Source organism: Halichondria panicea, chromosome 3 (assembly GCF_963675165.1).
Source record: "Halichondria panicea chromosome 3, odHalPani1.1, whole genome shotgun sequence".
Lineage (NCBI taxonomy): Eukaryota > Metazoa > Porifera > Demospongiae > Suberitida > Halichondriidae > Halichondria > Halichondria panicea.
The window spans coordinates 225380-239906 of NC_087379.1; the positions used below are offsets into that span (position 1 = coordinate 225380).

The 14527-nt window shown below is 42.4% G+C and overlaps 3 protein-coding genes across 6 annotated transcripts in view; all 3 read right to left on the reverse strand.

Annotated features, from left to right (window-relative positions):
* LOC135333481 (nuclear pore membrane glycoprotein 210-like) overlaps window positions 1-14522 on the reverse strand; it is a 43428-nt gene extending 28906 nt beyond the window's left edge. Inside the window, exons 1-4 of one of the 3 annotated variants that reach the window (XM_064528461.1) lie at window positions 14223-14522; window positions 13853-13987; window positions 13352-13458; window positions 5374-5695 (exon numbers count right to left, since the gene is read on the reverse strand). In XM_064528461.1, coding sequence (XP_064384531.1) covers window positions 13455-13458; window positions 13853-13987; window positions 14223-14392 — 309 coding nt within the window. In that variant the 5' untranslated portion in view covers window positions 14393-14522 and the 3' untranslated portion in view covers window positions 5374-5695; window positions 13352-13454. Of the gene's footprint in view, window positions 1-24; window positions 241-5373; window positions 5696-13351; window positions 13459-13852; window positions 13988-14222 lie in introns of those variants that run through there. The other 2 variants (XM_064528460.1, XR_010393925.1) reach the window with 2 other exon arrangements.
* The window catches only part of LOC135333464 (nuclear pore membrane glycoprotein 210-like), a 33439-nt gene continuing 19282 nt past the window's right edge, over window positions 371-14527 (reverse strand). The window contains exons 7-13 of one of the 2 annotated variants that reach the window (XM_064528435.1): window positions 5252-5351; window positions 4610-4836; window positions 3352-3504; window positions 2517-2823; window positions 2287-2337; window positions 2087-2198; window positions 371-1584 (exon numbers count right to left, since the gene is read on the reverse strand). In XM_064528435.1, the coding sequence (XP_064384505.1) occupies window positions 3448-3504; window positions 4610-4836; window positions 5252-5351 (384 nt within the window). In that variant the 3' untranslated portion in view covers window positions 371-1584; window positions 2087-2198; window positions 2287-2337; window positions 2517-2823; window positions 3352-3447. Of the gene's footprint in view, window positions 1585-2086; window positions 2199-2286; window positions 2824-3351; window positions 3505-4609; window positions 4837-5251; window positions 5352-14527 lie in introns of both variants that reach the window. The other variant, XM_064528434.1, reaches the window with a different exon arrangement.
* Window positions 5808-7671, reverse strand: LOC135333450 (E3 ubiquitin-protein ligase TRIM71-like). Its single transcript, XM_064528421.1, has 2 exons — window positions 7472-7671; window positions 5808-7337 (listed from the first exon to the last, which is right to left on the reverse strand). The coding sequence occupies exon 2, from the start codon at window positions 7325-7327 to the stop codon at window positions 5855-5857; it is 1473 nt and encodes a 490-aa protein (XP_064384491.1). The 5' UTR covers window positions 7328-7337; window positions 7472-7671; the 3' UTR covers window positions 5808-5854.

A 14527-nucleotide genomic window follows, 5' to 3' on the forward strand; every position in this document is an offset into this window, starting at 1 on the left:
CACACACACAGTAGGTACACTGACCAAGAGAAGCAACCTTGAGAGGAGCTCAGAGTGAAGTTGACCTTGACTCCAGTGCTGGCCGGAGGGGACATAGGGAAGTGAAACCACCGGTACGCGTACGTTCAGCTTCCCCAGAGAGCTGGCTTTATGAAGGGAGCAGACGAGTGTGAGGACCGTGGCTGCATGCTATCAAGGCTGCCTTTATCTTGATATCTAGTACACGTACATATAAATAGCTTTTATTCACATGGCTTTCTGACCTCTGACCCCATTCAACACCCCCTCATTTTGAGCAGCCCCTCCCCCACTTTGTTTGCAGAATAAGCTAACAAAATTTCTTTGTTTGCAGAGAACATGTTATAAAATTGACAAAATAATTATCACACAAATAAACTAAGTACAAAATAATGATTAACATGCATGGGGTAGTCGAAAACTATTTCACACGTTTATAAATAAATGTCCTAAGGCTCAGAGTCCAATTGTTTGATGTGGTGTAGCACAGTGTCCATGGAGGGTCTGTCCTGAGGGGAGTGAGAGACACAGGAGGTGATGAGTGGGTGGAGCTCCCTCCATACACCTTCCATACTCATAGCAGACCAAGAAATACAGCAGCTTCAGGAAATCTGCCATTCACCACTTCACAAGCAAGCACTCCAAAACTGTACACATCATCTTTGTCCATGCACGAGACTGTGGGGGGAGGGAAAATAGGTTCAGGAAATTGCTCACATAAACATAAATAACACAATCTACAATTAAATAGACAGTAGTGTACAACACAGGAATAGGGACAGTACTATCCAATGAGAGGTTAATGGATTGTGAATGACACTGTACAAGCTTGATTGCGTTGTAACTATAAATGGGAAATTGCATGACCAATCTATTGAGCGAATTTCGCAATTCGTAATTGAAAAGTCGCTGTATTTTAAACCCGATAATAATTATTATAGTCCCAGGAGTTCATGCACTCCTGATGTAGTACAAAATGGGATCATCATAATTATACACGTATAATAATTATTATTACAAGCCATGTACAAGACTATGTAGCTGGTACCCTACACAGGTTTAGAATTTAATATCGCATGCATGCAGGCTGCTATTCAGTGAAAATTAAATCCGCGAAAACCTTTCAACGGTCATTCTACGAAAGTTTATACCCTACCCGCTATACGGTATACAGTACACACTGACAGTGGTGTGCCCGGAATATTTTAATTTTTCAAACCTCCATCTCATAAATGATCCTAGTAAACTATAGGCCTTATTCTGTGGGCACATCTCTGAGTACAAGGGTCAGAGAATAACGAGCAAATTAGGTACACAAATAAATTCTAGAGAATGGATTACAAATTTCCCAGCAAACCTAGTGATGGATGACTATCGACACACCCACTACTTAACTGTAACTGTTTCCACATTAACCCCTTTGAAACGTACGTACCTTCCTCGTAAAAAGCCTGCACACTGAAACGTTCGACTCCTCCCCCAACAGCAGCTCCCTCGTACGAGTTGTGATCTCAATACGCTCAATTGAGGCTACAAATACGTCACAACGCAGTGTCTGCCCCATGGCTGCGTGTGTGTGTGGGGGGTGGGTGTGTGTGTGGATGTGGGTGTGTGTGTGTGGGTGTGATAAAGTTATGGCCGTTCAACAACCCCATCAGTTTAATCAATGGTCCGAGCACTGCATGTTTACGTTGCCAAAACTTGAATTCAGTGGATCATAATTATTTCAACGATTTTCTGATTTTGTGTAAGCTTAGAAAGAGACCTCAAAGTTCATTACTTCCGAAAAACAACAAATTCTGGCCGCAACAAAATTTTAGATCGAAAAACATAATTTTAAAGGTCTCTTTCTAAGCTTTCAGAAAAAAGTATCGTGAGAGTTTTGACATTAGATCAACGGAACTAAAGTTATGGCTATTGAAAGATGTTCAACTACCCCTCCCCTGCATGCTAACTCATCAATTTCGGTCATTTATTGCTAAACAGGAGATTAGAATGGAGTGTGCGTGGGAGTTGGATAATCCTCTTTATGAGCTCCTAGCAATACATATTGCATAATGTATGGTACCTCCATTTTATCAAAGTGAGCCGTGTTTTTGGTATCCATGGCTACCACTAGGGACTTCCCCTTGGTCCTAGTGGTGAGCAATCCCCTCCACCTCACAAGACCATTCAGTCACCTGATATAAAAAATGTATTACAATCGGAATTATACAAGTGTCTACTACACTTTTCTTTGATGCAAATGTTCGTATAAACTGTTCTTACGTGCACTTTGTATTCTAAATATTGGTACAGCTCAGGATAGTGACGTTGAACCTATAGCGGTAGAGCAGTTTTCATTTTTGTATGATGCTCTACAATACGAAAAATACGAACATTTCTACCTCACGTAAATTACTCGCTATACGGTAATTATTATTACAAGCCATGTACAAGCCTATGTAGCTGGTACCCTACACAGGTTTAGCTCTCAACAAGCTAGCTAGCACACTCACATTCAATTGGTGCTGGTATTTGAACTCTGTTTGGGGGTCCCAGAGAATGACGAGGTGTTTGGGGGTCACTTGCACTGGGTCGTTGATCTCCACCACCTGGTGCTTGGTTATGAGGGTCGGGAGGTCATGAACCTCACCAGTGTCTGGGTGCTGCAAACAGTCAAGTAACTCAATGGAATGATCAGAGCCGTGGGTTATAGTGAGGGCGCCCTTGTTTAGAGGGTGATTGAAGAGCAGTATTTCATTAGACGTCAGTTCTGGTGGATTGCGAAGGAGGAGAGAAAGAAAGAAATTGACACTCAGGGAGCTGTGTGTGTGTGTGTGTGTGTGTGTGTGTGTGTGTGTGTGGGTGTGTGGATAAGTACAGTATGGTGTGCAGTATAATAAAGAATTACATGTACCGTGTACTAGTATACACGTTGCATGCAGTCAACACAATTCCACCAACCTTATGATACTGGGATACCAGACTACATTATGTTCTGGTGGTCCAATTTCAATGGTTTTATGGTTTTATGAAATAGCACAATCAACCCCCACATTATGAGCAACAAAATGTCAGAAAAAGACCAGGACTGTAGTCCATGGTATTTAGCTGAAATCTGGCTATAATTATGATCAATTTTAAGCATACCAAATGAATGAGCTCCATTTAACTTAAAAAAAGCTCCCATAACTTTCAGAAAATTGAAATCAGACTACCGAAATTCAAGTTACAGGTTCTCAAAGTGGTACAGCCACCACTGTACACATGTAACTCTTATAGGAAGTTCTATCAAAGTAATGGTATGCTAAAATCAGTGGCAAAAGTTGTCCCCCTCAACAACACACTTACTATCTGAGTTCTTGTGTTGTAGTGAGGAGGTCTGGGGGGTGCATGATAGTATGGTCACACACACACACATAGTGCAGTCCAATTAGAGCCAGTGAGCTAATACTTGGTAACACTTTTCCACGGCTTTTCCTTCCTCCACAGCACAATCTCCTGCTGCAGGGGGAGGAGGGTTTATATTATACACAACAGTATACGCACTGCAATCGTAATTATAATTCCCTATCGTTAAAACGATTGAATCACTGCATGGTACTTACACATGCACAAACGTATTTATGTACCGTAGAAACTGGATTATTATAGCGCATGCGCTTTTGGGGTCAATAGCAGAGCTCTATACGCTTATAATCGAGAATGCGCCTATAATGCAGTCATTTCGAGCCCCACCCAGCAACCGGATGTCTCTGTGATGAGTGCTGACTCGCAAGCTGGCTAGAAAGTGAGCAAGCAAGGAAAGCAGGCAACCCTAACTGGATCTATATCATACTATTATGTTACAGTTCAGTTCATTTACATCATTGAAATTCATATTATAAAAACAAAAACATTCATATTGACCAGGAACTTGGAATAAAAGGACCTCATCCATGTCTCACATTCTCTTAGCATTCGGACAAGGTAACAGCATGCCCAGAGAGTCCTTCCAGATGGATATCACCAGCTATATAGCTATCATGCACTGTACAAGCTAACTAGCTCATTAGATGAATCAATTTTAAAATTTCACTAATAACCGTCGCATAATTGGAAAAGCGCTTCAATTTGAGTATAAAAAGCCTGCAGTTGAGCATGCGCTTAAAATAAAGATACGCTTATGGTCGAGTAAGCGCTAATAATCCAGTTTCTACGGTAGCTTACCTACACATTCTTTCGTACTAAATAGAACGAGATAATATTATAACTCCAGTTAGCAATAGAACGTAGAGTACTAGTAGCAGTTTCCATGAAGGCTGCTATCATATAAAGATCAGTTGTACAGTCATGTAGTATTGATTTAAGGCCGCGTTACAGTTTTTTTTCTTTCTAATTACATGTATACTTATAGCGCCAGCCAGCAAAAAAAATATTTCCAGAAAGGAATACTTGGCGCTCAATTGGAGTAAATAAAAATTATTTTGTGGAGTTGGTCGCTTCTATTAGAGTGGTGCTGTAATTAGAAGATGGTACACATTGTTTCATGTACACTAGCTACACCACACTCCACCGTTACCAATGGATACTCCCCTAGCAACCCCCTAGCAACACAACACCCCCTCACCTGGTATTTGAAGTATCTCCTCTCCTCCTCATCCACCAACACGAGGTTGAGGTAGTAGCGGACACTGAACTTCTTGTTAATGTCCCTCATAGTGGGAGTGAGGTTATAGCCTGCCAGGAACAGACGGATGGGGATGGATGGGGATGGACCCCCCCCCTCACTGGAGCACCATCCGGCTATGATCTCATATTTGGCCACCTGCTCATTCTCAGTGTAGATATTAGGAGCTGTGTGTGTGTGTGTGGGGGGGGGGGGGTAGGAGCTGTGTGTGTGTGGGGGGGTATGAGCTGTGTGTGTGTGTGTGTGGGGGGGGGGGGGTAGGAGCTGTGTGTGTGTGTGGGGGGGGGTAGGAGCTGTGTGTGTGTGGGGGGGGTATGAGCTGTGTGTGTGTGTGGGGGGGGGGTAGGAGCTGTGTGTGTGTGTGTATGTGGGGGGCAGTTAAACCTGACAACAATCAATGAATTATTCAGTGCTAGAAAACTGACATTTTCAACGCACAATTGTACTTATAAGCTTGACAACAGACGCGAGATCACTCAAAGCAACTATAGAGTCCATCAACACGTACACTATATTGCAATACTCTGCACAGGAACTGTAGACAATTATGTAATTACGATAACTACAGTGCAGCAAGTGTACCTGAATATTGTGATTGTTGGTCTGAGTCAATAGAGGGCAGTCTGGCATATGACCAATCACTGGTCGTATCGTCATGGAAACAGGCTCGAAACAAGAGATTCTGCAAGGACAAATGTAGCTCTAGCAAGGAGACAATTATCAGGAGCATGCACGTGGTGTGGCTGTACGTGCCTGGCTATAATTGGTCAGCTCCAATGAATACTGCTCTGATGTCATGGTGATGACCTCTGACCTCTCATGCTTCCGTCTCTCCACCAGATACTCGACAAAAAACAGTGGCAGAATGTACACATCCATGGAGGGTTGTAGCATCATGTTCTCAATGACTAGTAGCTTAATGATATCAGGCTCCACCCCCTGCCACGCCCTCTCCCTCAGACAAACCTTGACCTTGGTAATACCGCTGTTGACGCCCGCCACCTGCACGATATCACCATGGACACCCTGCAGCGGAGGGGTGGGGTGGGGTGAGGTACGATACTAAAGGTACGACTATAAAACAGGAGAGACTCAGTACACACGTATACAGGGACAGCATGGGCAAAGAATTCACTGGTTTCAATTTCAATATTCATTACCAATGTTACAATAACTCAACAAAATTTAATTAACAAAAATAAACTTTTGCACTCTATTGTTCCAAACATCAGACACATACACCATACCACACTGGTCTACTACTATGCCATAAGGACTGCTGAACTGTCCTGGTCTAGATCCCTCTGATCCAAATGACTTGAGAAACACTCCCTCACACGTGAACACTGAGACACGATGGCTCCCATTCTCCCCCACATACACGAGATCATTACTGTCCACGCAGATGCTGATAGGGGAGTTAAGTTCTCCATTTCCACTGCCACTCTTCCCAAACTGCCTCAGATAGCCACCATCGGGTGTAAAGACTTTCACTCGATGATGATAACAATCAGCCACATACACACAACCACTATGATCGAATGCAACGTCCCAGGGAGAGTTAAACTGTCCATTACCATTGCCTTCACTGCCGAGCTTGCTCGAGAAGGTGAGGTCAGAGTTAAAGATGTGAACACAGTGAGCACCATAATCAACCACATACACCTTCCCATTGACACTATTGACACAAACACCCATCGGATCGTTAAACTGTCCTGGACCATCGCCATGACTACCAATTGCTGCTATCAGGTCTCCTTCACGTGAGAACTTCAACAGTCGATGATTACCACCTTCCACCACCAGAATATTGTCATCACCGTCCACTGCCACACCTTGAGGATTCTTCATCGCTGTGCCTCGAGTGTCTAATGTTCGCAGCTTGTCTCCTGTGGGGCTAAATATCGAGACAATACCAGCATCTCCTTCAGCCACAATTATCTCCCCAGCTTGGTTGAGTGCCACTCCATACGGTTTATTGAGATCATTGATAACAGTTCCTAGTTTATCGATCAGAGCCACAGGGAATGGACTTCCTACCACCTCCTCTCCACCCACTCTCACGATCAGCTCGCTGCCTCCGCCCACTGTTGGCTGGTAGGAGATCTCGATCTCGTACTCTCCCTTCTCTCGTTCCTTCACAACACATTTTGTGGCTTTGTTAGTTATTTTGGAAATAAGTTTGGCTTCTGGCGGTGCTGAATTTAGGGGACAGATGAATCGATAATATGCAGTTACTTTTTGTTCAGTGATAGCTTTGCGAGGAATATCAGCATAATACACGATACCGAATTTCTTGCAATCTTTGACTAGCTGAGCAGAAGGCACAAAACAGGTGTTGGTTGTCTCACGAGGCTCTAGGGTGTTGGGGTCAAAGCTGCGTTGGGTTTGGAGGATCTCCACCTCCTTTCGCTGAGCAGAGAGGCTTTTGACCTGTTGTTTGGTGTGGCCTTCCAACTTGGCCATAAGCTCCCCCTCACGAGCATACAGAGCTTGATGGAGTTCATCGAACTTCGAGTGGATATTGATCGCAAGTTTTTCTCCGTGTTCAACAATTTCGGCATGTCGTCGATCCAGATTGATAACAGCTGTGTCGGTGGCCTCTAGCAGGCCACTCACACCAGTGGGGGGTAGGGCAGCACTCGGCCTCTCAGCCATTGACACAAAACTGAGGGGGGAGAGAAAAGGATAACAATAGGCTCAAAAGGGAGCGTGTCAAGCTTTATAATAATAATGGCAAAGAATTCAAGCAACGAAAACTACAAACGAATGTATCAGAACATGTACAATAATTATGCTCACCTTTAGAAAAGTGTTTAGTAGTAGAAAGAAAAGCTCAAAGCTTGGCAAAAGCAGCTATAGACTCACAGCTCTCACAGTGACAGGTCAGGTGATGCATGCACAACAATATTCATAGGATCAAAGTATTGATTATGGTTAGACCATAATGGTACACACATACTTGTGGCTATATTGCCCAGATAAACGAATTTTTACCCCACGAAAATTACCCGCTATACGGTAATCTAGTGCACCTGTGTGGTAGAAGTACATGAAAGACTGTTGGGGTGCATGTAGGGTTGATATACATGCGGCATCTATAATTATGATGTACATGTACAGGGCAGAGCTAGTAACAATTACAGTAGTGGTCAAAAAAGTTCACGCTAGTACTGCTGGCCTGGGGTCAGAATCTCTGCCAGAGATAACGTTAAGACTATCATGTAAAACAGTCTTAGGAATAGCTAGGATCTTTGAGCTACTGTGAACCAGAATGTAATGTGAGTTTTCTACAATCTTCTTTCTCCCAGTTCAACAGTGTGTACTAAGTGTCTTCACGTTTAGACAGATCGTGTGCAGAACTTTTATTTTCAAATGTTTCCTCACATCTAACGTCTAGAAGGATTTACGCATAGCTCACCGGCTGGAGAAATCAGAACTTGTGAAATAATCACATATAAAAAAACCCGCAGATTGTCCGTAGACGCTCCATTGTGGCCGCGGTCACAACAATTAATGCCAGGAACGCCAGGGGTGTATTCTATCGTCCACTCCTGTTAACGCTGCGAAGAATCGCTTATCAGTACAAGGTGTATCTGGAATTAAGCCTTTAAGGAACACTTATCAGTACAAGGGGAAGCCTTGAAGGAACACTTAACAGTACAAGGGGAAGCCTTGAAGGAACACTTATCAATACAAAGGGGAAGCCTTGGAAGGAGCACTTATCAGTACAAGGTGTACCAGGAAGCCTTAATTGTTAGTACACCACCATTTACGATAGCCTCGATACCAGGCCGCTCTTCCTCGAAGAGCGGGCCTGGTATCGACTGTTTGCGCATGCGCCACATAATCCCCAGAAACTGGGGACTCCGGGTATCATCAAATAATGCTCAGTAAAACAATGATGTCACAACGAACGGAAGTGGATCCAAGAAGTAATAATGTTATGTTATGTAGCTTTGGCATCTCCACCGAGGCATCAGCACCTGTAGTGCTTTCGTAAAGCAGGTCACTAAAAGTTGGTGCAACACTTTGCTACTTGTACAAACTGTGGCATCACCACTATGAACTGTTTACACTGGCACATAATAATTAGTGATCACTTATCAAAACACACATGAAAACATTCCAGTACACATTACAAAAACAGTTTAGTCCACGTTTCGTACTAAGCTCAGCTTTTCTTTGCCAACCATTACTTTAAAACTATCAAAAGGAGCCGTGAATGATGAGTCACAAATTACCCTCATAGCTTCATAAAAGTTAATCCAAGAGTAGTACCAGCGCATTTTTGTCTTTCATACACTATAGCTGGTCCCTTAATTAGTAATCTTGACAGTTGGTAGACTAGTACGTGCTTCATCAATAGTTAGGCCAATACTCCAGAGTACAGTGTTCACCAGCATACTCAGCAACTGTAGCCATTGCAAGTGAATAGAAGCATAGATAGAAGTTTGAGCTAGTTATCTAAATCCGCACCTTTCAGTTAGAAAAAACAAATGTTTAACTCCCTGTCCTAGGTAATTTAACCCTGCTGATTCTGAATCTGAGTGTACAACAGTACGTTATCTCCCCCAACACGCTTTAAAACACCATTAACTCGACTTTAATTGGTAGCTAGCACAAAATAACACCAGATTCGAAATCAGCACTATAAAATAGCCCTATCTACTTCTAACATTCACTCTTTAAACTCCTATATACTGCTGAACAAGAGAATAAGCAGTTAATTAGAATCACCAGGAACAAAGAGTATACAAAATGAATAGTGCTTCCAGAGCCGGCCACTCCAGTTTCAAGTGTCAGCTAATTCAACAGCTCAGCAATTAAACTTCAAAGGATAATCGCATTCATGACACTCTTCATCTACCACACAATCCAATATCAGTTGATCAATAATTATTGACAAGTTGATAGCATGCTCCTTTGTTACAACAATTTGACTGGTAAAGGGTTATCTTCAAACAGTGTGAGAGTGTTTGACGAAAAAAGTCAATCAATCCAACATGCACATGTGAAACACTCTCTTTCACAAATTGTTTAATTGCTTATGCTGTGGTGTAGTTATTATTGTGGCAGAAATTTACATTTGCATAAGTTGACTGTACAGTCGTGTACACCAAGCCCTTGACTGTACAGTCGTGTACACCAAGCCCTTGCCTGTACAGTCGTGTACACCAAGCCCTTGCCTGTACAGTCGTGTACACCAAGCCCTTGACTGTACAGTCGTGTACACCAAGCCCTTGCCTGTACAGTCGTGTACACCAAGCCCTTGCCATATAATTATGTTGCAACTGTAGTTACAGCAGAGGAAACGGAAGCAGCTCACGTGATGCACTCCCACGAAACTATTTTATATAATTATTTTAATTCAAATGCATACATCTCAAAGCCCCATAAACCAGTAACTTGATTGTCGCTAAGTAGCTAGAGAACGATACACATAGTGTGTACATAGCTAAGTAGTGTGCTGTACGTGTCCTGTAGGGCCTCAAATATGAAGTGGAAGTGGAAGCAAAATAACATTATTTTAACGCCTTCCCATGTTAGAACTAAGCCTCGAGGGATACACGGATGGTTCTACTTAATCTCCTCCCTCTTCTATTTATGCTGTAAAACTAGTTGCATAACAAGTTGGGCTTGGTTGTACACTAGCTAATTGTGCACATCTTACAACAGTTTCTAATGGTTGCGTGATGTGTTCTTGAAATCTGTTCTTCCATACTCCATTCCATTCCACACTTCGCCTTTTACAACATTCCGTGTAGGTGGGAGTGCATGTTAATTAATGAGTTTACTGGAAATAGATTCACTAAAACAATGCTCTATTACTAGACCTTAATTATCAAAAGTGGTGCCAATCCTAGTAAAGCATAATTATTGGCTTTAACACGATGTATAAGGTTACGGTAAACCGTTTACTTATGAATATCAATAACAATTTTTGAAATTATGAATGCCATGATAGAAGTTTGAAGCACAGACAAGTCACGATAAATAGAATTATTGGTGTATCATTCTGATTGACAAGTATCGATCTTGAAACACAAAAAGCAAACGGTTTACCATAGCCTATAAGGCCAGATCAATTGCTTTGCTAAAGGCCAAAACTATGCATGAAAACTCACTAATAATGCACACACCAATCTAGCACCCCCCCCCCCCCCCCCTAGGTCAGTTAGGTACTCTGGGGAGTCAGGGTCAAGGGCCAGCCACAGGCTATCTAACCAGAAACTCTATCAGAAGATGTATAGTACTAAAATGGGAAGACTAAAGGCACACATGCATTTTGATCAAAGGGCAGGTGCATGTACATGTGCCACAAAATTAATTTTGAGTGTAGAAGTTGGGAAACTTTCATACAGGTCAGTGCTGGCCAGTCAGCTATATACAATGGACACCTGTAGCTGAGGTCTTATGGGGGGCACATAGTATTACCAAGGGCGTATAAAAGAAGAGAGAGCAATTCAGCCCACTCACGCAAATTATATAACGGTATTATTCAACGTATAAAGATAGACAGCGATACCTTTCACCAACACCACCCCAAAACTCTACGCGACAACCAATCCTAAACTGTTTACCTCCACCAGTATTTAGTCTGTTAAAATCCACAATCTTACAAAACTACAAAACAATTTCTAAATACGTCGGACATCCACGATTTATTACTTTAGGCCACAAAACTCTACGCAATGAATTAGTGGTAGCACGAATCAACCACACAGACGAGCAAATTATAGATATTATTCTTATGCTAGGTAATGAAGGAGCTTGTCAACCACACATGACTGCTGCAGGTATGATGCCTAACCTCGTCAATACTAAAACAACAATCCAAACATGCAAGCATCCGAGATGTGTAACCTGCAAGCACTACAATGCGAGTAATTCATTTAAAAGCACATCGACAGGTCGCCAATACACCATTAGAAACTCATTCACCTGTAACTCAAACAACATTATCTACCTAATAACCTGCACTAAAATTAATGTAAGAAGCAATACGGAGGATACACCCAGACAACACTCAAGGACACAATAAACCAACACCAAACAAATATTAAGAATAACAAAACAATCTACGTTTGCGTATATTTCAACCACAAAGCCTTGAACTTATCAGTACAAGCAGTAGACACAGCAACTACTTTACAAGATAATTAGAAGACTTTTGGATTCACAATTTAGAGACTTATGTCCCAAAAGGACTCAATGTTAGCTTGCGTGATTTGTAACTATGTACTACATTGTTACTACCGTATTACTGGAATGTTTTGCGAGAATCAAATATTTGCGAACTTTGTGATGGTTGATCAATTCACAACAATAAAATCCGCAAAAAACCTAAATTATTACTAGCAAATACACACGATCTTGCCAGAACGCAATAGTTAGATTTTCTGCTGATTTGGCTCATTTGCAGGTTTTTCACCCGCAAAACATTCTATAGTAATACGGTAATACTGATCACTGGAACCTGATAACAGTGTACACACTGCTTACTAGCATTCCAAACACACACACACACACACACACACACACACACAAGTAATTATATAATGACAGCACCGCAGGTGCTGATACCTCGGTGGAGGTGCCAAAGCTATATAACATAATTATGCCTCGGTGCGCATGCGCAAGCGAGGTATACGGTAGTGTGTTTGTGTGTCTGTGTGTGTGTCTGTGTGTGTGTGTAGACTGCTACAGCTGCTCAAGGATGAATCAAGTGCAAGTAAGAGTTTCTATAGGCTTCTAGTCATGTTTACTTGGATTTTAATTCGTGGATTTGCAAAATAATGCTTCGTTCTCGAGTTATGCCTAGTTTTGCTTACTTGGAATGCCATTGCAGCCTTTTCAGAAGAGCACGTAGCCAAACTTGTTTACCGAGTGTTGCTACTCTACTTAGTCGTTAGCTCTGCACTAGAACGCTAGCTATTGGTAGCTGCAAGAGTGAGAAGAGAGCTGCAAGGCTCTGCTAATGCAGCCATTAATTTTAGACTTGAACTTTTGGCATCGATCGTTTTTAACAACAATCATGGTCGATCATTACCCAATCTCTGAGTTTTTGCATGCAGCAAAATTAATTAAATTGTTTATCATGTGCATAAAAGCTGCTTTATGTTATGTAGCTTTGGCATCTCCACCGAGGCATCAGCACCCGTGGTGCTTTCATTATAGCTAGCTTTTATACACACATTGATTGATTTATAATTATCATGACGAATAATTTTGCTGCATGCGGGAAACTCAAATAGTGGGTAATGATCGACCATGATTATTGTTAAAAACGATCGATGCCAAAAGTTTAAGTCTAAAATTATGGCAAGTCAGCAGGTCAGCAGAGCCTTGCAGCTCTCTTCTCACTCTTGCAGGTACCAATAGCTAGCGTTCTAGTGCAGAGCTAACTACTAAGTAGAGTAGCAACACTCGATGAACAAATTTTGCTACGGACTCTTCTGAAAAGACTGCAATGGCATTCCAAGTAAGCAAAACTAGGCATAACTCGAGAACGAAGCTTTATTTTGCAAATCCAACCATTGCAAGCCGAGAAAACATGACTAGAAGCCTATAGAAACTCTTACTTGCACTTCATTGATCCTTGAGCAGCTGAAATAGTCTACACACACAGACACACTACCGTATACCTCGCTTGCGCATGCGCACCGAGGCATAACAAACCTCACGTGCTGTGAACTTGTAGAGGACAAAATCTCTCTTGACCTGACACCACCAGTAGCAGGTAGAAGGTAGGCAGCAATCACTGCATCATCCTCCACAGCTGTCAACTGGAGTGTGTGTGTGTGTGTGTGGGGGGGGTGGTGGTGTGGGTGAGGGTGTGTGTGTGTGTGGTGGTGGTGGTGGTGGTGTGTGTGGGTGTGTGGGTGTGTGGGTGTGTGTAAATAATCAATAAAAATTACCAATGACCAAAGACTAATAATGCCTTAATTGTGTTCTTCTCCCTGTTCCAGTATAGCTACCTGGTAGAATGGTCGATTTATATAGCTCCCAACATAATTATTGTGTGTAAATACTGGAGAGACCTAAACTCACTCTAATTAGCCGAGTCCCTAGGCTACCATTTGTCCCAACAGGCCGTTTATTTGTCATAATTATTATTTTCAGCACAGTTAGTAAGGCATACAGGTGTCTTAGTTTTAAAGTAAGTTAACCACTTCTCACCGATCAGCGATGATGATACTGCTCAATCTGATTGGCTGAGTGGACTGAGCCGTGAGCTCCGCCTCCCGAGAGCATCCAGACTCCTCTTCCAAATACAGCGGCTTCACTGACACTATGTCCGGTTTAATGTTCAACCTGTGTGTGTGGGCGTGGCATAATAATTATACGTGATCATTAATTATTTTTATTGCACTATAATTATATAATAATTATTGGACGCTGGAATTCACCGAGCAATATTAAGCCACGTTAAAATTGTTTTTAGGCCTAAATCTTTGCACTAAGCTTAATTAACTATTGACTGTAACTCAGGGTCACAGCTTGCACCAGTATCCCCCCTCCCCTACACACACACAGTAGGTACACTGACCAAGAGAAGCAACCTTGAGGGGAGCTCAGAGTGAAGTTGACCTTGACTCCAGTGCTGGAGGGGACATAGGGAAGTAAAACCACCTGTACCTTCAGCTTCCCCAGAGAGTTGGCTTTATGAAGGGAGCAGACGAGTGTGAGGACCGTGGCTGCTATCAAGGCTGCCTTCATCTTGCATGATATCTAGTACAGTTTTCAGTGAGTCCACATGGCTTTCTGATCTCTGACCCCATATGCAACACCCCCTCATCTTGAGCAGCCCCTCCCCCACTTTGTTTGCAGAATAAGCTAACAAAATTTCATTAC